The sequence below is a fragment of the Rhinolophus sinicus genome, chromosome 15, assembly GCF_057876585.1.
Source record: "Rhinolophus sinicus isolate RSI-liver-muscle chromosome 15, RSI-T2T, whole genome shotgun sequence".
NCBI classification, from domain to species: Eukaryota; Metazoa; Chordata; class Mammalia; order Chiroptera; family Rhinolophidae; genus Rhinolophus; species Rhinolophus sinicus.
In genome coordinates this window covers 22,326,366-22,350,496 of record NC_142515.1, presented here as the reverse complement: position 1 = coordinate 22,350,496, position 24,131 = coordinate 22,326,366, and the positions used below count along the sequence as shown (strand labels likewise).

General features: G+C 50.7%; 2 protein-coding genes across 5 annotated transcripts; one reads left to right on the top strand and one right to left on the bottom strand.

The window, feature by feature from the left end:
• Positions 1–4,594: 4,594 nt before the first annotated feature.
• C15H10orf95 (chromosome 15 C10orf95 homolog) lies at positions 4,595–10,067 on the bottom strand. Its single transcript, XM_019724699.3, has 3 exons — positions 9,993–10,067; positions 6,050–6,184; positions 4,595–5,788 (listed from the first exon to the last, which is right to left on the bottom strand). The coding sequence occupies exon 3, from the start codon at positions 5,732–5,734 to the stop codon at positions 5,063–5,065; it is 672 nt and encodes a 223-aa protein (XP_019580258.3). The 5' UTR covers positions 5,735–5,788; positions 6,050–6,184; positions 9,993–10,067; the 3' UTR covers positions 4,595–5,062.
• A 1,113-nt stretch (positions 10,068–11,180) lies between these two features.
• On the top strand, positions 11,181–24,008 carry SLC68A1 (solute carrier family 68 member 1). 4 transcript variants are annotated; one of them, XM_074339124.2, is made up of 10 exons: positions 11,212–11,307; positions 14,778–14,907; positions 18,086–18,327; positions 18,752–18,834; positions 19,334–19,786; positions 19,940–20,063; positions 20,797–20,893; positions 21,447–21,618; positions 21,696–21,889; positions 23,160–24,008. In XM_074339124.2, exons 3-10 carry the CDS (start codon positions 18,160–18,162, stop codon positions 23,420–23,422), a joined length of 1,554 nt encoding a protein of 517 aa, XP_074195225.2. In that variant the 5' UTR covers positions 11,212–11,307; positions 14,778–14,907; positions 18,086–18,159; the 3' UTR covers positions 23,423–24,008. The 4 variants fall into 4 exon arrangements, with proteins under 4 accessions (XP_019580567.3, XP_074195225.2, XP_074195223.2 ...); XM_019725008.3 differs by lacking the exon at positions 14,778–14,907 and having other exon boundaries at positions 11,181–11,307; XM_074339122.2 differs by lacking the exons at positions 11,212–11,307; positions 14,778–14,907 and adding an exon at positions 14,158–14,328.
• Positions 24,009–24,131: the final 123 nt, after the last annotated feature.

Below are 24,131 nucleotides of genomic sequence, written 5' to 3'. Positions count from 1 at the left end.
TAGTAGATGGCCATCAGCTGTGACTGGTTGGCCATCAGCTGTAACCGGTTAGCCATTGGCCACTGATATAAGTGCTGTGGCTGAACTAGCAAGGGCAGATTGCAGTTAGCAAGGGGGTTGGTTGGTTGGCAGAGAAGCGGGCGGTGAATTGCGGCTAGCAAGTGGGGTTAGCAAGCAAGGGTGACAAGTTGCAGATAGTGTGGATCCTACTTCCTGTGTCTCGCCCAGCCGCCGGTGAGACTGGAGTGCAGAAAGACCCCTTGTTGGAGTACTGGCGGATGTTTGCGTTTGTGTCTCAACCAGCTGCTATCGAGAATATAGTGGTATAAGCCCCCTATCTATGGCTCCATTGGTGTTTCTTTTTGGCCTCACCCATATCCTACATCCTTATGTGGGGAGTGGGAGCTGAGGCACTGCATGACACCCTGCATGACAAATGGCGCAGTGAGCAGGGTACGGTGCCGGCCAAAACTCTCCAAAGGGCGGTGGAGCAATTTGTGTGGATGAACACAGTCTCCGGAAGCCCATGAGGAGCAGCGCAAGGAGCAGAAAGTTCGATCTGCCAGGGAGAAACGTGACCCCTCCGTGAATTGGTGGTCCTCTCAAGCCTCCGGATGGCACGCCACCCTGTTGGTCAAAGCAAGTGTCATCTGCTTTTTGGTGGTCTGCTGCTGTGGGCTCCTAGAGTTGTGGACATTTTACACCGAGACCACCACCCCCTCGGACACCTGGCACGGTGAGCAGAATTCCAGCCAGGTAAGAATGATGTCTGACCCTGGGCAGGAGTACATGTGGCCCCCACACAGTGTGTGGTGCCTGGTGGCCACTGTTCTCAGGAGTTGGACCCTTGAGGAGGGGTGGGAAGATGTGGATAGTTCTCCAGTCAGCGTAGGCTGGAGAAAGCGAAGGTCGTTGCGGCCGTGTGGGCTGGGCAGTGCTTGCTGAGGCAGCCCGGGTGCGAGACTTGTAGTCCCAGGAGGAAACGCTTGCTGAGTCCTCGGTAGAGGATGCGGGTGAGGTCAAGGTCGTCCCTCACCCCCAGGTTGGGGAGGACTTGGAGCCCTCGCCCTGCGGAGAGGGCACACATTGTGAGGCCAATGCACAGCCCTGGCAAATGACTGTGGACTCTGGGGAATTGAGCAAGGTGATGTCACCTGTGCATGCTGCGGTGCCTTCCATCCCTGATTTGATGGACCGCTTGACTGTTTGCTTGGGAACGTACCACTATGTAGTGGAACTGGTGGATGTGTGCTTCTGGCCACCAGTGAGACTGGTGCAGGAAGACCCCTTGTTGGGGTACAGGCAGATGTTTATTTCCTGTGTCTTGACCCTCCGCTGTTGAGAATATGTGAGAACCCTGGCTGTGCCCAGGAAGTTTGGCTGTGCCCAGAAAGACTGGCAGTACCCTGAGAAATCCTGGTTGTGCCCAGAAAGGAGGTGGACATTGAGGGACACCCCCTGGGACATTACTTGAACTGGACTGAAACTTTTTCTCGTGAATTTGGTTCCTGATACAGGACCACTCGTGGAAAATGCTTGTCGCATAGATTGTGAGGTGAGAACCTGTAGGGGTGGAGTGTGGAGACAAAGTCCAGAGAGCAGTTTCCAGGCTCTCGACCTCACATGGAAAGGTGCTGGCTCGGGTAGTAGATGGCCATCAGCTGTGACTAGTTGGCCATCAGCTGTAACCGGTTAGCCATTGGCCACTGATATAACTGCCGTGGCTGAGCTAGCAAGGGCAGATTGCAGATAGCAGGGGGGTTGGTTGGTTGGCGGAGAAGCGGACGGTGGATTGTAGCTAGCAAGTGGGGTTAGCAAGTGTGGATGGCAGATTGCAGATCGTGTGGATCCTACTTCCTGTGTCTCTCACCCGGCCGCCAGTAAGACTGGGGTGCAGGAAAACCCCTTGTTGCGGTACTGGCGGATGTTTGCTTTTGTGTCTTGACTAGCTGCCATTGAGAATATAGTGGTATGAGCCCGCTATCCATGGCTCCGTTGGCCATTGGTGTTCCTTTTTGGCCTCACATGTCCTGCGTTCTGGTGCAGGGAGCGAGACCAGAGACCCTCCATGACAACCTGCTTTTCTCCCCTAGGTATTCAAATGACTTGTGAAGGTCTTTATTAGTCTCCACTCGAGTCACCTCTTCCCTAACTATTCTACTAAACAGCACCCCATCACTTATCGCTATCTGACATTATATCATATATTCACCCATTTGCTTGTTGTCTCTATGTCTCTACATTGCGCCGCTAAAGTAAGCTCCATGAGGGCAAGGACTTGTTTGGTTTTCTCCTGTAGCCCGTGTCTCGAATACTGCCTGGTATATTGTGGGTTCTCAAATGCCTGTTGAGTGAATGAAGATAACTTTCACTCCTTGGGGCTTTGGCACCCACCATATCCTCTGCCTGGCCTCCCCCTCACCCATCTCTTTGCATGGCTAGCTTCTCCACATTCTGTAGCTCTTAGCTTCATGTCACCTCCTCAGAGCTTTCCCTGATTACCTTATTCTAAGTTCCACTACCCCACTCACATTTTCTATTTCAGCCTCTTATCCTTGCTGTAGTACTTATAACAACGTCCCTTTAATCTATTTGCCTGTTGTCGCATTCCCACGTCTCCTTACCAAAATGCAAACTCTGTAAGGACAGAGACTGCCATGGCTGTCTCATTCACTACTGGATCCCCAGGGCCTAGAATAGTTGTGGCAATTAACAGGCACTCAAGAAATTTGTTGGACTTCTAATGGCTAAAAACTGGAAGCTCCATGTGTATAGGCTCGGAATGATGTCCAAGGTACACTTAATGTAAAATACAGCTGGCAAAACAGTGAGATTCTTTTCATGTAATTAATACCAAGTGCCCAGAAAAAATTAAGGAAAAAAAAAAAAGTAGATTGGCCCCCAGTGATCATGTGGAGTTGAGGGATATTAGAAAATATTTTAACTTCCTCTTTCCTATATTTCTGTATTGCAAACTTTTTTTTTTTTTTTAAGATTTTATTGGGGAAGGGGAACAGGACTTTATTGGGGAACAGTGTGTACTTCCAGGACTTTTTCCAAGTCAAGTTGTTGTCCTTTCAATCTTAGTTGTGGAGGGTGCTGTTCAGCTTCAAGTTGTTGTCCTTTCAGTCTTAGTTGTGAAGGGTGCAGCTCAATTCCAGGTCCAATTACCGTTGCTAGTTGCAGGGGGTGGAGCCCACCATCCCTCACGGGAGTCTAACTGGCAACCTGGTGGTTGAGACCACACGCTCCAACCAACTGAGCCATCCAGGAGCTCAGCGGCAGCTCAGCTCAAGGTGCGGTGTTCAATCTTAGTTGCAGGGGGCAGAGCCCACCATCCTTGCAGGACTCGAGGAATTGAACTGGGAACCTTGTGGTTGAGAGCCCACTGGCCCATGTGGGAATCGAACCAGCAGCCTTCGGAGTTAGGAGCACGGAGCTCCAACCGCCTGAGCCACCGGGCTGGCCCCAAACTTCTTTTTTTTAATCGCTAATATTTGAGCACTGAGTAAATGCCAGGCACTGTGGTAAACATTTTAAGTGCAGGAGTTCACGGCATTTTCGCAAAAAACCTTATGAGATGGATCCTAATGCCACCATCCCCATTTGCAATGAGGAAACTGGTTCAGGCACATTAATTTACTTCAGGTCACACAGCAGACCCATCACACTATACTAACTCCCTGTGTTTTTATAATTGAAAAATAAAAATAAAAAGGAAAGGAAAATAAGATGAAACTAGGGGTAACAGTTTGGGATCCAGGCTTTACACAAAAGATGCTAAGCAAATTTGGTTCTAGGCTCCCTAGAAATGAGGGCAAAGAGAAACATATGAGCAGTTATGAGATCCTTAGTGCTTCAAAGATAAAGCAAAACAATCACCAGGAGAAAACCTGTCCAAAGTGCTGAGGTTTGAGAGAACTTCTCCATGAAGCTCATAAACACAGCAGTGTTCAATCAAGTGGTCTACAGCTTCAATAACATACCTATATACCCAGGTAGCAGTTGGCCAGCTACAAATGGAAGTTCAGTAATAGCAACTCCACAAGAAGCCAAATTTATACAGCCTGGGTATCAGATCTGGAGGTCTGGCTAGACCCATAGTTAAAATTGGATGGGTCTCCAGCAAACTCCCACAATATTGCAAATTCTATCTATTAAAGACTAAGTAGCGAGTATCAGGAGGCTAGAAGTGACGTTCATCTTAAATTCCAACTCTAGTGAATTTTCCAGGTAGGCTGGGTTGTTTTTATACTTGTTTTACAGATGAAGAAACTAAAGCTCGGAGAGTCTAGTTACATGATAGAATATGTCAACGCCAGCTCTAAATCTATGTCTTAAATATCCCTTCCCCAGCCATGCCTGCCACCCACACTTCAACTAAAGAGCTTATACCCTCAGAATCCTGTGGGTGCAGGACGGGTGTCATCCTGCACATTTGAGGAAAGTGGTGAAGAAGAGGCACACTTTTTCCAGAGGTCCACTCAAATCCCCCCAACTTCTTGTGCCCCGGGCAGAGGAATAAGGCTCACATTCCACAGATGAGGAAACACCCCCACCTCCAAACATAAAAAAAACGATCTCACACCATACACTTGACTTTACTCATTTATTTTCTTCTTATTACAAGCTGGGGACAGGTGGGCCCTTGGCTTGGGGAGTTTGGGAAGCTTTGCTTGAGGGAGGAAAGAAAAAGGGAAAGTGGGGGCTTATTGCAGGGCAGGTTTCTAAGGGGACGATCGGGAGGAGAAGGGAGGGATGCGAGAAAGGGTTCAGGCCCTTCTTCCACCCACACCCAGGCTTCCCAAACCCAAGCAGAAGGAAAGAGTAACAGGACACGCACCCAGAGATGTCCTCCAGCCCTTCTCGCCTTTCCCCCACCTCCAGCAATAACTTAAGAGAAATCAAGGAAGTGCAGGAGGCGGGCTGCAGTATTTTGGTAAAAAAGCAAAAAGACAGGTGACAGGTGTACCCAACTACGACGTACAGCTGTCTCCCTCCTCGCCTGGGAGGACAGCTGCGCGTGTGTTCCCCCAGCTGGTTGCCAGGTCCTGCGGCGCCCTCAGCCCAGGCCTTTCCTCTTTTTCCGGCCTCTGCGCTCCGCCGCTGCCTCCGCTCCTGCTGGGCTGCTGTCGCCGCCGCTGCTGCTGCTGGCGGGCGCGCGCAGCAGGCGCCTCTGCACACGGTACTCGGGCTCACCGACGCGCGGCGTGGCCTGCACCAGGAACTCCCCTCCGCGGAAGGTGACGCGCACGTCAGTGCGAGGGTACGTGCCGTACACGCGCCGCAGCTCCCGGTGCACGAAGTCTGGCAGCTCCCGGCGCGGGCCGAGGGCGCGCTCTACGCGGCCCCAGCGCAGCTCCACGTCTAGGCTGCTGCCCTCTGGCCACGGCGACCAGCTTTCGGCCACCACAGTCCCTGCTGCCACGGGCGACTGCAACGACGGTCCCGGGTAGCCGGACGCGGGGAACGGCGGGCGCAGGGCCGCGGCGTAGGCCTGCGGGAAGGCCCACCAGGGCAGCATGGCCCCCGGGGCCGTGCCCGGGCCGTGGAAGCAGTGGTATTGCCGCGGGGCCATCCAGTTGCCCGCACCCAGGGCTGGGGGCCGGCTGCATAAGTTGTGGGCCTGGATGGGGGGCAGTAGCAGGGGGCCGGACAGGTAGGTGTAGGTGAGGGGCTGCAGTGGAGGCCAAACGCCTTCCCCAGGCGCCAGGCAGCTGTATGAGTACATCATGGTGGGAAGCTCAAGCAGCGGGCGTTTTGACTGGGTCCTGGTCCTGGTCCAAACCTGTGGTGGGGTGGGGGTATGTGTGGGTACACTTTGTTTTCATGAACATACTCCCTGTCCCTGGGGCCTCATATTCCCGGGCTCTGGTTCATAGCATAGCCCTTGCGTGTGTGCATCCTGGTTTGGGGGAGCTCTTCCTAAGGTGTTCAGCTCCCACCTTCCCTCTTGTCCCAGGGCTGGGCCTGAACCCTAGGATCCCGGCAGACAATAAGGACCCAAGGCCTTTTCAAGCCCCCAGCCCTGAAATGCTCTTCCACTCACTTGTTTCCTTCAGCTGGGAGGAGTTGGTCCTCAGCATTTGGGGGAACCAGAGAGGTCCAGAGCTGGACTCCTTTCCACCACTTTTTAGTTGAGCTTCTCCCCTCCGTGCCCTGTCTCAGCCACGCCTCCCGGTTTCTAGGCAAAGGAAACATCGGCTGGCCAGGAGCCAGGCAGCGCTACATTGGATGAGCCTACTGGTCGAACCAGTGATAAACTAGATGCTGAGCCTTGTGCTCAGTGATGCCCGCACAACTGGCTCAGAGTCACACAGTCCGTTGTGGTAAGGGAATATTTAACCCCATGTCTGTCTCAAGATATTAGCCTTATCACCAATCTATGCTGGGGCTTCTTTCAGGCTATCTCACAATCTTCCCCCTCTAGAATGTTACATGAGAACTTGTAGTTCTTAATAACTGTGTGAAGAACATGATGATATCATTCTCATTTAATAGATAAGGAACCAGAGACTCAGAGAAGTTAGGCCATATTCCCAGGGTCACACAGTCTGTAAGTAGCACAGTGGGATTTGAACCCAGTCCAACTGATTCTAAAGCCCAGAAGCTACTTGGGGGAAGCTAGAAAGATTGCTTCATCCAGATGGGGTGAGCCCTGTTTGAGCTCTAGTTCCCTCTTACTGCTGGTTATAACGCTCCACCTCTCTCTTTCCTAGTGGGGTGAGTGGCTGTTGCTGGAAGATTAAAACTGATGCCCTCTCCCAGCTGCCAGGCTGTCAGGCTGTCATACTTTCCTTCCCCCTTCTTTTGACTCACGCGGCATTACCAGTAATCCCCATAGGTTCTCCTGGGTTCTCAGCAATTGTCAATGCCCAGCTACCCTCTGAGAAGGTCTCCTACACTTACCCTCACCCTCCCACCCCCAGGATGTCCATGGCCTAATCCCTGGGCACCTGTGAATATGTTACATGGCAAGGGGGGATTAAGGTTGTTAATTAGCGGACCTTAAAATGAGATCATCATTGATTATCTGTGTGGACCCAGTCTAATCACAAGCGTTTTTAAACATGGAAGAGGGAGGCAGAAGAGTTGGAGTGATGTAATATGAGAGTTGGCCAGCCATTCTGGGCTTTGAAAATCTGGAGGGGGATCATGAGCTAAGAAATGCAGGCAACCTCCAGAAGCTGGAAAAGGCAAGAAAATGGATTCTCCCTAGAGCCTCCAGAAAGGAATGCAGTCCTGCCAACACCTTGATTTTAGTCAGTGAGACCCATTTCAGACTTCTGATCTCCAGAATTGTAAGATAATAAATGTGTATTATTTTAAGCCATTAAGCTTGTGGTAATTTGTTATAGCACCAATAGGAAATTGATACATCTCTCTACTCCTGTTTATGATTTTGCCCCTCCCTCCAAAACCCAACACCTGAGGAATGTCCAAGACTACCTGGAGACTGATCTCATCCCAGCATGGAGATCAATGATGGACCGTGTGGGACGAGCCAATTTCTCCACCTGTTCCCACTCATCCATGGGGATCTGGTCATTACTGGGTGGTGGGGAGATTGTGAGACCACGCTCAAGTTGGAGCTTGTGAGGGTGAGGAGCCTGCATTTTAATACTGGTCCCAATATGCTTGCTGAAGACCTCTGCTGGTCTGGGGAGGGAGTTTTCAGACAAAATGAGAAAAATAAGGACCAAGCTGTGAGTTTCTCAGCATTCACTTACCTTGATTCCAGTAATAGCCCCAGATTTTTGGGGTCCCACTTTATTCTCAGTAAAGTGGTTCTGGGGGAGTTTGTGCTATTGCATCCTTAAGTTAGGGTGATTTAGGGCGAAACCAATCAGCACTGTCATCCCTCTGGCTATGGTGATTTATTTTTTTTTTAAGGGTAGCCATGTGACTCAATTTGGGCCAATGGGAGCCAATCACAGAACTTTGTTCTCTTGTTGTGTGGAGGGAAGTGCTCTGTTTCCTCTGGACAGAAATTCAAAAGAATGCAATCTGGGTGGAGAGGTGAAGGCCTGTCTGAGCATGGAGCCCCAGAAGTGGAGCCAAGGGACAGAGAGAGCAATTTGGTCCTGATGACATGGTTTGAATCCTGGACTTCAAAGTTACACAAGCCAGTAAATTTCTTTTTTCTCCTCTAGTTTTATTGAGATATCATTGATCTACACTGCTGTATAAGTTTAAGGAGTAGAGCATAATGACTTGACTTACATATATTGTGAAATGATTACCACAAATTTAGTTAATGTCTATCATCTCATATAAATACAAAAAGGAAAAGGAAAAAAAAATTTGTGTGTGATGAGAACTCAGGATCTACTAACAACTTTCAAATATACCACACAGCAGTATTAACTATAGTCATCCTGTTGTACATTACATCTCTAGTACTTATTTATCTTGTAAATGGAAATTTGTACCTTTTGACCACCTTCCTTCAATCCCCCCACCCCCCACTTTTCAATAAATACCTTTCTTGCTTAATCTAGTTTGAGTGGAGTCTTTCTTTTTTCCCCCCACATAGACAGTTATATTTCATATATATCTACAGATGACATGATGAAATGGGCATTTTTAAAATTACCAGGTACTATCATCTAAGTCTTTAGAAAATTAAATATTTGGATTATACTGTGGAGTCCTCTGTTGCTTGCGTCAACAATACACTCTGACTGTTTCCCACCTGCCCGTACAATTTTATTATTAAAAAGTTGAAAATAAAGCAACCTGAGTAGTTTCTGATTAGAAGGCTAATGATCAGAGGCCCTTGTGGGCAAAGTAGAGGACAGATTGGCAAGAGAGAGGCTGGAAGCCAGTCTTAGAGGAGGGTCTCACATTAGCCCAGGAAAACTGACAACCAAAACAGACACAGGGGAAGGAAAAGAGAAATGGGAGCATATTTACTTGGACTTGATCCCATATAACTGCCTGGATGGAGAGGGTCGGATAGAGGTGGATAAACATGCTTTTAGCTTGGCCGCCTGGCTGGGTAATCAAGGCGATCCTGGAGATAAAATCCTTAGGGGCGATTGGAAGTTGAGGGAATGGTGGGTTCCGTTAGGATATTAGGGGAGCTGTCCAGCAGGCTATTTTATATTCAGACTGGAGATGGGAGATGAGACATGAGATAGTCATGAAGAAAGGGACGAGGTGAAGTGACCAGAACAGCTGCTACTTAGCCCTGCATCGCACTGTCATCACAGTGTGATGCCAATTTGTTGGCTTCCACTTATGCCTTTTGAGGACATCAATCTTATTTTTGAAACCCCTTTACCTCCTGTAAGCCTATGGCCTGGGAAATTTGAACAAATGAAAAGAGTATTAAAAATGGAAACTTGGGGGACCTTCCCTCCGCCTTTAGAAAGCCCTGGGAAAAAGTGCCCAGTGAAGGGGAGTGAGGAGGAGTTGTTAGGTAGGAGGAGAACATGGTGGGACCGAGAGCAGAGAGGCCGGAAGCCAAGGGAGAGAATTTCAAGGAGAGTATTTGTGTATCTGTCCCACAATCCAGGAACTCCATGTCCCCTCCCAGTTAGCTCTGTGCTTGGCAACCAGGAAGGGAAATCAGAGATCCTCACAAGGTCCAGCCCTGGTGCTCACACAAAAGGGTAACTGGTTACACTGTAAAATCAGAGCTGAGGGGCCTTAGAATGTAACCATGGGGCATTAAATGTAACAAAGTCTTTCCTGTTGTTTCATATCCAGTTCTGGCCCATTGGCAGCCCTTCCCAATCCTCCGCCCCCCCCCCCCCCACACACACACACAGGGAGAGCTAAGACTCAGGGTTTGCTTTGAAATAAAGGCACATGCTGGCCAGAGATGGAAAGGCAGGGGGCACTCCTTTTGTCAATTTACAATGGCCGTAGTGTGCCAGGCTCCATTCTGAATGCTGGGTTTCTTCCCCTCTATTCTCATAGCCAAGAATGCACAGATGAGGGTAAGGGTAGGGATGGAGAGAAATGGTCACCTTCCTTCTACTTACGAGTACTTTCTGGAGCAGGAGGGGTTTCAACAATTGCTTGAAGTCTAGAAGAGGGAAGGTGTGTGTGTGTGTGTGTGTGTGTGTGTGTGTGTGTGTGTGTGTGCGCCTTGGGGGAGACATAGGAAGTAAGAAGAAGGTCTGAAGGGGTGGGATTGGGGAGGAGGGATGATGTGAGGACTCAACAAGATAATGCAAATAGAGCGCTCGACATAATACAGGGCACATATTGAGAGTTCAATACTCCTTATATTTTATTATTTCTATTACTAAAAGTAGGAGGTTGGGCTGCATGGTTGCTTTCTAAGAGCCTGGCGTCTGTGGCCTGAGCTCTGGTGCCCATAGCTCAAGCTGGGTCTGTCCACTCTTGAGGGGCTCACAATCAAGCATTATGGAGTCTCAGGTCGTGCCACTGCCATCTCTTTATCTATCTCAGCTGTGCATCCAGTCAACACCTTGTAGGAAGCTGCTGATCTCTCTTCATTCTCTAAATTAATACTAAGGAAGGATGGAGGAGAAGGGAGGGGATGCTCAGAAAAATTTTGTTGATTCGAACTTGTCAATTGTGTATCAATAAATCAGGAGGCTTTGGCTAGAAATAAATGATAAAGATTTGTTCAAGGGTCTTGGAATTTGCAAATGGGAAATACAACTAGGCAATACACAGAGTGTTCCAAAGAAGAAAGAAAAGCTGAAAGTTCTTACAGTAAAAAATACATTCTCTTGAGAAGAATCAGTCCTTCACTCTTAGCCTCTGAATTGATCCCAGATGGTAATCTTCCAGATGTCAGGTGGTCTGGACACTAAATATTCTTTCCTAAGATCTTCAGGGGGTTATCTATAGGATTTACATACATATTTGCAGGCATTGATGCACAACTGAAAACGTTTAAGTTCCCAGGCTAGTTAAAGCAAGAATAGAATCTTTTCCTCATGCCTCAGCCTACTTGATTTTAGTAATTTAGCAGCTTGACTACAGTGATTCCATTTTATTTCTTCACTTTTTCCTCAAACTGAAATGACATGAAGTCATCCAGGAGGGGATAAGCGGATCAGGAATCCAGGCAACCTGCCCGCCCCCTTCTTACTAGCATCCTCGTTCTTTTTGGTCCCTAAGGGCAAGCGCCCATGACAAATATGGCGGCGGCAGCCTCGGGCGGGGGCACCTGCCAGGCGGCAGTCCCCGGAGCCGCGCGGAGCCAATCGCTGGGCGGGGGCGGAGGGAAAGGCTGGGGAAGCAGCCCCAGGCGCGCACAGGAACGCTGGCTCGCATCTGGCTCCGGGCAGCCGGGATTAAGCTTCGGCTGCCACTATAGCGGTGAGGGGCTGGCGGCGGAGGGGCTTTGGGGCAGGAGCGGGCCGGCCTGGGGGCCAATCAGACGCAAAGGACAGACCTATGGGGACGGGAATGCCGTCTGCTCTGGGAGTCCTGGTGTCTGTGGGGGTCTCTGCGGTGATCAGGTTGTGCGTTGGAAGAGTCCTTGGGTCAGGTTGGCAGAAGCTTGGGCTTAAGGGGTAAGGGTAGAATCCTTGCAGAAAGTCTCTGTGGGGCTGGGATCGCGGCATGCATCAGGTCCGGATCCGTTTCATTAACATAATGGCCTTTAACCCTGGTGACGTAGTAGAACCTCTTGGGGAGCTTTAAAAGAACATTATGCTAAACCCCATCCCTAGAAATTCCAGTTTAATTTATCAGGGCTAAGGCCTGGTCCTGGGTGTTATTGAGCAGGTGATTTTAACGTGCAGACGTGTTGGGGAACCACCACGTGTTTCAGCGCCAGCTCTTGAGTAAAGAGATCCTGGGTTGACCTCAGATTCCTCAGTGGCTTGGGAGGGGGTGGTGATCCTAGGCTGAAGCTGCTGACCCTCCAGTGCTGCTGTAGTCACCTGCAAGAGAGGGAGAGGGAGAGGGTCCCACCAGCGTGGAGCACCCCCAACGACTCTGCCAGGGCTGGACCTTGCTGTGGGGAGACTGGGCAAGGAGTTAAGGCTCTGGGTTGTGAAACAAGAAACACAGCAGACAATCCCGAGGTCAGCTGCTTGTTGAGAAAAGGACACACCTAATATTTGTGTAGGGTATTATACTTTTCAGTTTCATTCGATCCCCCTGAGGACAGGCAGGGAATGGATTTGTTTCTCCGGCTTCACAGAGGTAGGAATAAACTCAGATGGCTAGTTAGTGTAACAATGGTACTGGACCCAGGGCTCCCAACTCCGAATTTAGCTTATTAGGAGCATTTCCCCTCAGAAGCAAACACCCACCTTCCTTCTAATGCTCCTCACTCCAGGCATCCTTGGTTTCCTCCCCCAAGTCCATCGCCCCCGCCACCCAAACAGGGAGATGCTACAGTTTCCATCCTTTTCTAGTTTTCATCTCCCAGAAGCCTGATGGGGTGAAGAAGGGAGAGTTTTTACATAATGTTGGGGCTCCTTCCAAACAGATCTGATTCTGTCACCTCATCATTTTCAGTGTCCCACCCCCCTTCTCATTGTCCTCAGGATAGAATCTTCTGTGTGGTTTATAAAACCCTTCCTGATCTGGTGTCTCTCTAACTCCCTGCTCTGAGCAATCTTCCTGTATTGTTTCTGTATTTCTTAGCACAGTGCTGGGCACCGTGGTAAAAGCTTAATAAATGTTACTTTTTGTTATTATTAGTCCTCTTTGTTCACCTGTTGCCTTGCTGTAACTGTTTTACTCAGCAGGGCACATCATAATAATCCTGACAGATTCCCCAGGTTGCCAATTTCTGACTCCCATAGCCAAGCAGAACGAAGAGCTGAGGGGCACAGTGGGATCTGGGGGTAATACTCTGCCTATGGCTGCTGCTCTTCCCTGGGGCTGGGGATGTACATATTGGCCTGTTAGGGGCAAATTGACCCAACGGGTATTAGTTGAGCACCTACTGTGGTGAAGGAGCCTGGTGGAGGCAGGGAGGGTGGATCTGACCTGGCTCTGCTCTTAAGGAGCTTGGGGGCTACAGGAGGATAAGGGAGGCATTTGGATCCTGATACAGGAGCCAAGGGACCTGAAAAGGGGAGAGAACACCTGACTAGGGAAGTCTGGTGCCACTGACCTGGACTTTGAATTACCGTGCTTCCCCAAAAATAAGGCCGGTCTTATACCATATTTCCCCCAAAATAAGACCAGGCCTTATATTAATTTTTGCTCCAAAAGACACATTAGGGTGTATTTTCAGGGGATGTCTTATTTTTTCATGTACAACAATCTACATTTATTCAAATACGGTCACGTCATCTTCTGGAACATCGTCATAAAGTACTAAATGTGTCCGTCTGGCTGACGATCTTAACTGGGGCTTATTTTCGGGGTAGGTCTTATTTTTGGGGAAACATGGTAGCAGGATTTGATAAGATGGGGGGGGGGTCAGCACAGTGACGTGAGAAATGCTGAGATTTTTTTTAAGTCAAAAACACCTGTTTTCAATCTTGGCTCTAGCACCTAATAGCCTCTGTGATTTTGGGCCAGTTATTTAACCTTGAGAGGCTTGGTTTCTTCATTTATAAAATGAAGATGGAAATACATAGTAACAAGAGTTATAAGGATTCATGATAATGGATGTAAAAGCCAGGCATATCCTATATGCCTGAGAAATGGTATATAGTTACAGCTGGGGTATTTAGGTAGAAGAAACAGCATGAAGAAAGATGTGGAGGTGGCCTTTAAAAAACAATTTGAAGGGTGGCAGGATACACCCAGCAGCGAGAGGCATCAATGTTGGGTGCTGGAAAGACCACTTCCATCATGGATTTGGCAGATCACGAAATCAAACTACAAAGACATGAAAAAAAGTAATAATAGCTACTGTTTATTGAGGGTCTTCTATGTGCCAGGCACTATACTTGGTGCTTTAAATACCTTGTGCATTTTAGCCCATAGCAATCGCAGAGGTTGGCTTTATCATTCCCACTTTATAGAGGAGATTGAAGCCCAAGGAAAGGGAGTGGCTGGCTCGAGGCCACACAACTGGGCCATCTCAGCAGGTGGGCGGGATAGGCCCTGGGGGCCTCCAGCAGGCTCGCCCACAGGGTGCCAAGGTGGGGGTGGAGTTGGTTGCAGGTTACAGGATATTTCATCCAGATTATGCAAAGAGGCTGGTGTGGGCTCCTGCTGTTCCTCCCTGGGAGAGGCAGAGCTGTTGTTCTCTGCTGGGGTGAGGAGGGCTAGTAGGGGAAGGCTTTTCCTGATGGAGGAACAGAATATGAAAGAAAAACCGCTTTGGTGACTCGGCACACTCCCTGCTCAGCGCTCAGCTCCCTCTCCTGGGCAGAGGCTTACCCGGGCTTAGCTGCTTCGCCTGCAGCTCTGCCTACAGCTCTGGTAGGCGTTTGCCTCTGGCACTCCCACACGTCTATGTGTCCCTGCTCCTTGCAGGCCCTCCTCTTCTGACTTTCCCAGATCTCTTGAACTCCTTTTCTACTTTAAGGGGACTGATGACCAGGATAGTCCCTGCTGCTACCCTGATCTGTTATCAGTGAGCCCAAGAAAAAGCCAGTTTCTGAGCGTCTTCTATGTGACTGGCATGGGGCTGGGGCTTCCTGGACATTAGTTTGCTTATTCCTCCCTGCACTCCTATAAAGATAGGCATTTTATATTATCCCACTTTATAGATAGAAAACCAAGGCTCAAACTGGTTAAGTGAATTACCTGAGGTTACACTCTTAGTAGGAATTGCGGTTGGCATTAAGACCTGGCCCTTCTGATGGCACAGACATACCCTTTCTGTCTCACTTCTTTAGAGGTTTTCTTCTACTGTTGCCCCAGTGCAGGTGCTGGGAGCCAGCTGTTGGAGACTTGGGAGCTTGCATGCCGGGTTCACCTTCTCTAGCAACTGGAGCAGGTGGCTGGACGTCTGGGTGGAGACAAGGAGCTTTACTCCCTGGGCCGCAGGCTTTGGAGGTGGGTGGGGGACTTCTGGAGGGCCATGGGGAATCAGAGAAAGTGCTTGCTAGGCCCAAGTCACCTTTAGATCAATTCCCCACCCCATGCTTGTGTGGTGGGTAGGGAATGCCTGAGAGTTTCAATCGTAATACTCTTTAAAGTGCTCACCCCGTTTATCTAAGTGCTTTAGGATATTTGCTCATTGACTGCTAACAATAGCCCTGGGAAGGTTGGCCCCGCATAGAGAACAAGCGTAGAGAGGTTAACAAGTTGCTCCCGGTCACACAGGTAGTAAAGGATGGAGTCAGGACTTCGGAGCCCTCCAGTGTGTCTTTCAGCTATGTTACTGAGAAAGTGCCGAGGAAACTTGCAAGGTGGTGGCTGTGTTCATGATCTCAATTGTAGTGATGGTTTCACAGGTGCACACATGTTACAGCTGGTCAGACTGTACACTTTGAGTATGTGCAGATTATTGTATGTCAATGATACTTCAATAAAGCTGTGAAACAAAAAGAAAAGAAAGAAAAGCATTTCCTAACAACCATTCTTGCAGGGGCTCAAGGACTCCAGGGAGAGCCCCCTGGCCATCCTCCTGCTTTGGGGCAAGGTAGGATCAGTGTGGCCTGCGAGAGAGTCTCACAGGCTTAGCAGCTGGTTTCAGGTAGTTTGGACTGTTGCTTCTCTCATTCCCCCACCACTCGGCGTAGACTGGCATGAGGGTGAGGGTGAGGGTGCATACAGATCTCTTGAGTGATTGCCACTTGACTTCCAATGAGCCTGAGAGCAACCCCAGTGAGATTCTCTCCTATTTTCTCATCAGAGCTCTTTACCTATCAGTCACGCTCCCACAGTTAAGAGTGATCGAGTCCAGCCTATTCTCTCTGAGAGTGAGATAGAGGGAGAAGACCCAGGACCTGCCCCCGAAACCCCCAGTCAGGCTGGAGAAGGGGGCAGGCACAGCAGAGGCAGGAGGCATCAGTGAGTGCCCAAGTAGTTGGAGAAGGTCCACTGGACACAGCACTGGCTACTGCAGGATGAGTGAGTTGGTGATGAGCTAGGGAGGCACCAAGCAGAACAAAGGCCTGGCGGGAGGAGAAGGTGGCTTGAAGATCCAAGGCAGGCCGGGCTGGAGAGGCCAGGAGAGGCCAGACAGCAGAGGCCCTTGAAGGTTGGGCAGGGAGGGGGCGCCATGGTGGGTCATGGGGCAAGGGCAGGTCCTGTGGGGTCATTACTGTTAGACTGGGGCTGAAGTCATTTCTGCAGGGCCTCCCTAACAGGAAACAGAAGTTTCAGTTCTGTGTGTGAGTGTGTGTGTGTGTGTGTGTGTGTGTGTGTGTGTGTGTGTTTGTGCACGCACAGGGACATGTAGATGAGTCCCATGGGCAGGCTTGAGTCACAGGGACTCACAGAGGATCAGCCCTTGAGGGTGGGTATAAATCTCCTGGCATTGCTGTAACAAATGACCACAAACTGGATGGCTTAAAACAACCAGAATGTCTTCTCTCATAGTTCTGGAGGGTAGAAGTCCAAAATCAAGGTGTCAGCAGGGTTGTGCTCCCTCTAGAAGGAGGCTCTAGAGAAGAATCCTTCTTTGCCTCTTCCAGCTCCTGATGATTGCCCCCAATCCTTGACTTGTGGCTGCATCACTCCAATTTCTGCCTTTGTCTTCACCTGGCATCTTCCTTCTGTGTGTGTCTGTCTCTGGGTCCAAATTTCCATCTCCTTATAAGGATACCAGTCATGGGATCAGGGCCCACTTGAATTCATTCTGACCTTATTTTAATTTGGTTGCAAAGACCCTATTTCCAAATAAGGTCACTCTCACAGGTACTGGGGCTTAGGACTTGAGTCTGTCTTTTAGGGGGGGATGCAATTGAACTCACAACAGGGAGTCTGAGAGAAGGAAACCCCCATAGCTTCCGGCTAGGGGTCAGACAAGCACACATGGGATTATTTTTCTGAAAAGAGAACAGCAGCTTTGAGCCTAAAAAAAGACACAGACTTAATGCCTCACTGCTTGGTGTGGTTAAGGACCAGCTCGGTGTCACCTGGGAGCCTGTTTGAAATGCAGAGCTCAGGTTCCTCCTGAGACCCCCTGAGTCAAAATCTACCTTTTAACAAAGTCCCTAGGAGACTCGAAAACACATTTCAGTGTGAGAAATGGTGCTCTAATAAAAATTCCACCCATGGTCAGCCCAGCCTGCCAGTTTCTGTGCATGAATTGGCGGGGTTGGAAGCCGGGCACCCAGGTGTTTTTTGTTCTCTGTTTTCTTGTAACATGTTTTTCAGTTTCTCTCCCACATGTCGAGGTTGCCCACGTGCTTCCCCTTTGTTGCTTTCTTGGGCTTTGTCCAACGTTTTACTGTTTATAAATGTTGCTGCCATGAACATCTCTATACACGTTTCTTTGGGGTTAGTTCCTTGAGGTGGAATTTCTGGAATCAAACTGCACGAGCAGTTGTGGACTTTTATATCTCATCACAGCAGGTTTTTCTGTTCTACCCAACAGTGCATAGGAACCTGAGTTGGGAAGTGAGGTGGCAGAAAAGGCTTTGGAGCCAGACAGGCCAAGTTTCAAATCTGCTACATTTTTGCTGTGCGACATTGGGCAAATTACTTAACATCTCTGAGCTTGGTGTTGCTCTATAACATTGTAATAGTGCTATAGATTTTGTAGGGATTTTATAAATAATGACACCATCAATATCCATGTATTGAGCACTTGTATGAGTTCCCTCATTTAATCCTTACATTTCTCTGAAGAGTAGGCATGGTCATCCCCTTTTCCCTTTTATAGAATAGGAAACTGAGGCTTGGGTTAAGTAGCTTGCCTGCGGTTATACTGTAGTTACATTGTGTACCCAAGCCCAGGGTTGTCACACTTAGACCGTTAAGGTCGGGTAATGCAGATGAAAGAAGATACCAAGCACACGGCCTGAGCACAGTTGGACCTGGCTCAGTACTTGTTGGACGCCTGCCTTTGCTTCCCACGCCTGTATCAGTTTCCTCGGGTTACTCCTGGGCATGGTATCTGGCCCAGCATTGTTTCAGCTGTATGTCATTAACAATCCCTCAGCTTTATTTTACGTGAAAACTTTCTCCCAGTTGGAAATGAGTTTTTAAATGACTCACAGGTCTGGGGTTATGAGCAGAGCTGGCTCTGATCCTTGCAGCTAACTGGCTCCTTCTTCCCCAGGGACGAGGATGGCCAGACTGCCCGTGGCCATGAGTACTTCTCCGTGCTCCTAGGCTGAAGCTGGGCTGCCAGCCATGGGGCTGGACAGGCCCCAGGACTGGCTGTTGGGCCTGCCCACGGCTGTGGTCTATGGCTCCCTGGCCCTCTTCATCTCCATCCTGCACAACGTGTTCCTGCTTTACTATGTGGACACTTTTGTCTCAGTGTACAAGATCAGCAAAACTGCCTTCTGGGTCGGAGAGGTAGGCCGACGGTTCGGTGGCCTCCGGGATGGGAGCCAGGCAGATCGCAGTGCTGAGTCCCACCCAGACAGGCGCATGGGGCAGGCCAGGTTGCCCACCAAGACAGCAAGAAAAGCTGGAGCCCTGCTGATTCCTCAGTGGGGATTACACCAGCTCTCCTGGTCACTGTTCTATGTGCCCGGGACTGTCTTATGTAGTCATATATATTAATCAGCTGGATATATTTACTAGCTGGGCCTGAATGGGTGGGAGTTTGATGGGGACAGTGGCAGCTAGAGTGGATTTTAGCAGAAGGACTGACCCGAGCAAAGGTTTGCAGCAGGAAAGCTGGTGTTATCTTTGAGGGGGGGTGCGCAGGTTGGGCAGGGAGAGCTCCGAAGAGGCTGCCTGGAGCCCACCTACCCCATCTTCCCTCTGCCTGCAGACGGTGTTTCTCCTCTGGAACAGCCTCAACGACCCCCTCTTCGGCTGGTTGAGTGACCGTCAGTTCCTCAGCTCCCAGCCCCGGTTTGTGTCTTGGGGATGGCTCATAACTGGTCCTATTCCCACCCCACCCTTTCCCCAGGGCTGGAGGACCCCCTACCTGTGTTTGGGGTAGGGAAAGAAAGGGACATCATTTTTAGCTGCTGTCCAGGCTTCCTCCTTCCCGAGGTCAGGGCAGACTCTGTCCAGGTGGGAGAAGTGGCCTTGACTAACTGTTGGCCTTAATCACCTGGGGGAGAGAGTGACCCCAGCTCGGCTCGCCAGGCCCTCAGGACTAGGTGCTGTACTGCACACACTCTGCTACTTCTGGTAGATTCCTTTACCCCATCCCGGCTTGGGCCCATCATTTCCCCCAACCCTGAAAAATGGGTATCAGCCATGGCAGGCTGACAAGGGAGGCAAGGAGAGAGAACCCACTGGTGAGTTGTGCTTCCTAAATTGGAGGCTGAGGACTTGGGGCTCAGGGGGACCTGGGGCCCAAGGCTGCAAGGGTATCTCCCAACAGCGCTCGTCTCCCTGGCAGGTCGGGTGCTGGGTTCTCCTCGAGGGCTGTGGTGCTGGCCCGGGTGCGGGCCCTGGGCTGGCATGGGCCACTGCTGGCGCTGTCATTCCTGGCATTCTGGGTGCCATGGGCCCCAGCTGGCCTGCAGTTCTTGCTGTGTCTGTGCCTCTATGATGGCTTCCTGACGCTCGTGGACCTGCACCATCACGCCTTGCTGGCTGACCTGGCTCTCTCAGCCCACGACCGCACCCACCTCAACTTCTATTGCTCCCTCTTCAGTGCGGCTGGCTCCCTCTCTGTCTTTGCCTCCTACGCCTTCTGGACCAAGGAGGACTTCTCCTCCTTCCGCGCCTTCTGCGTGGCACTGGCCGCTGGCTCTGGGCTAGGCTTTGTGGGGGCCACACGGCTGCTGAGGCGGCGGGTTGAAGTGACCGGCAGGGAGCCGGGCTGCCCAGATCTGGCTGTGGATAGCGGGTGAGTGGTCAGCTCCAGCTCTTCAGGTTCCCACCAACACTGTTTCGAGTCTGATTTCAACCCTGGGTCTTCTGGCTGATGGGTGGCTGCCTTGGGGTGGGGGATGGCTCTGGCCCAGCCCTAGGCCCTTTTTGACTCCCCTCTGCCCCGCAGCCTGTGTGGAGAGGAGCTGCCTGTGGGCAGTGAGGAGGTGGGCAGCGTTACCTTGGGCCAGTACCTCCGGCAGCTAGCACATCACCGGAACTTCCTGTGGTTCGTGGGCATGGACCTGGTGCAGGTATGGGAGCAGTCCCTATGCCCAGTGTGGCCGGGGTATGTCTCACTCAACAGAACAGGCTCCTCAAGTGCTGGGAAATCAGTTCTGGGCTTCGTGTGAGGACTGGTGGGAGATTCGAGGACGGAAACACAGTTTGGGTAGTTAGGAGATCTGGATTCTAGCACCATCTGAGATCCTAACTCCCTGTGTGATTTTAGGGAGACTCAGCCTCTCAGGACAGCCATGTCCTCACCTGCAAAGTGAGGATATGAAAAGAGGCGCCCCTTTGGGGACTCTGTGACAATCTTTTTATTTTTTTTTAATGAGGGTGCAGCTCATAGTGGCCCATGTGGGGATCAAACCAGCAACCTTGGTGTTATTAGCACCACACGCTAACCAACTGAGTTAACTGGCTACCCTGTGACAATCTTTTTAAAATACCAAGTGTCACCTAAAACACATGTAGTATATAAGCTGGCCAAATTTAGAAATAGATTGTTTTTATGGCCTCAAGCTTGTTTTACTAGAGTGTATTCAAATTAAAAACAAAAAACTTATTTGTTGTAATGACAATTTTATCATTCCTTCTAACTTTTAGCAAAATTAGATAAGCAACAGGGATCGGTTTTAGGTTTTGTTCTGGAATGTTCCATGTTCAGGCACATGGGGATGTAGGCTGCTCTTGTTCACTTTTGCCCTGTCCCCGGCTCCCTTCTCACCCAACCGCCTCCTCACTGCCCCTGTTGGGTTTCAGGTCTTTCACTGCCACTTCAACAGCAACTTCTTCCCCCTCTTCCTGGAGCACCTGTTGTCAGACCACATCTCCCTCTCCACAGGCTCCTTCCTGTTGGGTGAGTGGGTGCCTTGGGCAGACTGGAAGGACGGAGGCTTGCACCCCAGAACCCCTAGCCCAGCTGCAGGCACAGCCACTTCCCCAGCTGGAGCCTGGGGGCTAGAGAGCATAATCTGCTGTGGGGCTGCACTTCCAGCCCCCAGCTGTCTTCCGTAGGAAGGGGCAGGACTGTGGGTGTGAGGGGCTCCGGCTGTCATGGTGGTCCTTTTGGTGATGGTGCCACCCAGAGGCAACATGGCACTGTGGCTGGTTTACAGGGAGGACTACAGAGTGACAGGCCAGAGTGTGCATCTTGACTGTGCTTATTTATATTTACTGTGTGGCGTTGGGTGTCTTTCATTTACTCTATATTTTTAGGCCTGCAAAGTCAGGATAATGACGGTACTCACCTCACCTTAAAGGACTGTGAGGTTAAATATAAGGATGTGAATTAGCTCCTAGCACAGAGCCTGGCAGGTCCCTATGCAAACTCTGATTCCGATTGTTAAAATGGGGAGAATTGTGGAAGCTGTGGCAGTGCCCCCTGACAAGGCTGCACCCCTTCTCCCCAGGCGTCTCCTATGTCGCTCCCCATCTCAACAACCTGTACTTCCTGCCCCTGTGCCAGCGCTGGGGTGTCTACACCGTGGTGCGGGGACTCTTCCTGCTTAAGCTGGGCCTGAGTCTGCTCATGCTTTTGGCTGGCCCCGACCACCCCGGCCTGCTCTGCCTCTTCATTGCCAGGTATGCTCTGCCCTCCCTCACCCCCACACCTCTGGCCCACCCCTTCACTCTTGCCTGCTTTCTCCCTCTGCTGGCAGCAACCGTGTCTTTACTGAGGGCACCTGTAAGCTGTTGACCTTGGTAGTGACTGACCTGGTGGACGAGGACCTCGTACTGAACCACCGCAAGCAGGCGGCCTCAGCGCTCCTCTTTGGCATGGTGGCCCTGGTGACCAAGCCAGGCCAGACCTTCGCCCCGCTGCTGGGTACCTGGCTGCTGTGCTTCTACACAGGTGAGGGCCCAGGGGCTGGCAAGGGGCTCTTGAGGCTTCAGGGGGCACAGCTTACCTGGCACACCAGCTGACATGCCTGGCTCTAGGTCCATTGAGGGAGAGAGAATGGCACCTGGCCGACAGGCTGGGTCTGGGCCACCCTGGGCTGCCACACCTCCCCTGTCTTCCCCCACATAGGTAGAGGAACTGGGTCTTTGAGTCTTTGTTCTTTTAATAGTTCATTCATCGATTCAATAAATGTGTATAGCATACCATCTCTGCCAGGTGCTGCTCTGGGTGCTAGGGAAAGAAACAATGAATAAGACAGATGAGGTCTTTGCCACCATGGAGCTCATATTCTAGTCAGGGCGAGGGGTGGTGGTGATAAACAGCCAAACAAGAAAATAGCAGGTAGTAAGAAGTGCAATGGTAAAAATACAGCAGATCCTCAAATAACGTCGTTTTGTTCAACATGGTTTTGTTATAACATTGATGAGGTGTCGTAGGAACTTAACTCTTGTTCCTATCAGTCAGCCTGTAGTAGCACTGGTTTGTTATATGTCATTTTGCTTAAGGTCGCAGAACCACCCGATGGCACTGAGTGCTTACTGTAGTGTCACTGAGAAGCTACTTAGTATAGTCTGGGATGCCTCTCTGAGGTGATCCTCAGGATGTGAACTAACTGGGAAGGATTTGGTCTAGAAAGAGCTCAGTGAATCCCAGACACAGGGAGTGTCAAGTGCAAAGGCCCAAGGTTTCAGGGGTGGTTAAATGAGGCTGGAAAAGTGGTGAGGGCTCTGGAGAGCAGGTCAGGGTTTGGATTTTATTCTTGGTGCAAAGAGAAGCTATTGGAAGGGTAGTGAGCAGAGTGACATGGTCTGATTTATATTTTTAAGAGCTGGTTCTGGTTGCTGTATGGAGAATGGATTGTAGAGAGGCTGTGGCAGAGGCAATGGAGGCTTGGACCAGGGTGGTGCTGGGGGGCTGGAAAGAAGTGTTTGTTTGGGTTTGGGAAGTTTTTAGAGTTGGGGGGAGGTGAACGATTGGCTGCTGGAGAGCACTGAAGTTAAACAAGGAATCTAGGGAGACTTTAGGGTTTTTGGCCCCAGTTGTTGGGTGGATGGTGGTGCGATTTACCGAGACGGGAGATGGGAAGAACGGGAGAAGCAGGGTTGGGGGAGGAATCAAGAGTTGTGGTTTGGACATGTACCTGTGGCGTTTGAGATGTGGCGCTGGACTTTGCAGGAGCCCAGGGCTGACCCTGTTCTTTCTGCGCGCTCTCTCATCCTAGGTCATGATCTCTTCCAGCAGCCCCCTCTGATCCCTGTGGGGAGCGCCCAGCCCTGGCCAGAGCCCCCGGCCCCACCCCCAGCTCAGGCCCCGACGCTCCGCCAGGGCTGCTTCTACCTGCTGGTGCTGGTGCCCATCACCTGTGCTCTGCTGCAGCTGTTCACCTGGTCCAAGTTCACATTGCACGGGAGACGCTTGCACATGGTCAAAGCCCAGCGCCAGAATCTGTCACAAGCCCAAACCCTGAACATTAAGACAGTGTGAGAGGTGTGGCAAGGCCACCCTGCTAAGGACACTGCCTGCATCTTTGGGCAGGAGCCACTTTTGCCAGCCTGGTGTCCTGCTCCCCTGCCTTCCTCGGGTACAGCCTGGAGGACAGATGGCAGAATGGGAGCTGCTGGGGCTCAACCAGAAGCATCAGTGGGTCTAAGATCCTTCTTGGCTGTCTGGCCCAGCTTGGTCAAGGGCCAGGCCAAATGTGCTCAGGGACCTGCTTCCCCCTTTGGGGCAGGAGGAGGAAGGGGACCAATTAGGGATGAGGCTGCTCTGTGGTCACATGGGATGAGGTCTTGCCCAGGGGCCTAGAGGCCTATCCTACTACCAGGTTGGGGCTGGCACTTCCTGTGGGCTCAGGAGCCACTTTTAATACTGCAACCACAACTTCTCCTTATTGGCCAGTCAGGGGAAGCTGACTGTAAGTCCCTCCTACCCCCTCCCTCCACCCTTCCAGTGGTTTCTGTGCTTCAGCTGTGCCCGAAGTAGCATGCCCATGCTACTGCAGGGCTTCCCCACCCCACCTGGCTTCTAAAGTTCAGCTTATCACTGACAGATTAAAGTCATTCTGTTTCTATCCCTGAGGTCTGTGCTATGTGCGGGAATGATGGGTTGGGGACAGACTCCTCACTTATTACGAAAAGCACTGAGAGCATTTTTCCAAAAGTGAGTTGGGGGGACACCCACATCAGTCACGGAG

Bases quoted from the DNA above. Each gene is read 5' to 3' on its own strand.
- C15H10orf95 (XM_019724699.3), bottom strand. From the start codon at position 5,734: ATGATGTACTCATACAGCTGCCTGGCGCCTGGGGAAGGCGTTTGGCCT.
- SLC68A1 (XM_019725008.3), top strand. From the start codon at position 18,160: ATGGGGCTGGACAGGCCCCAGGACTGGCTGTTGGGCCTGCCCACGGCT. The intron at 18,328-18,751 runs GTAGGCCGACGG...CTCTGCCTGCAG, and splicing joins CTGCCTTCTGGGTCGGAGAG to ACGGTGTTTCTCCTCTGGAA. The intron at 20,064-20,796 runs GTATGGGAGCAG...GTTGGGTTTCAG, and splicing joins TGGGCATGGACCTGGTGCAG to GTCTTTCACTGCCACTTCAA.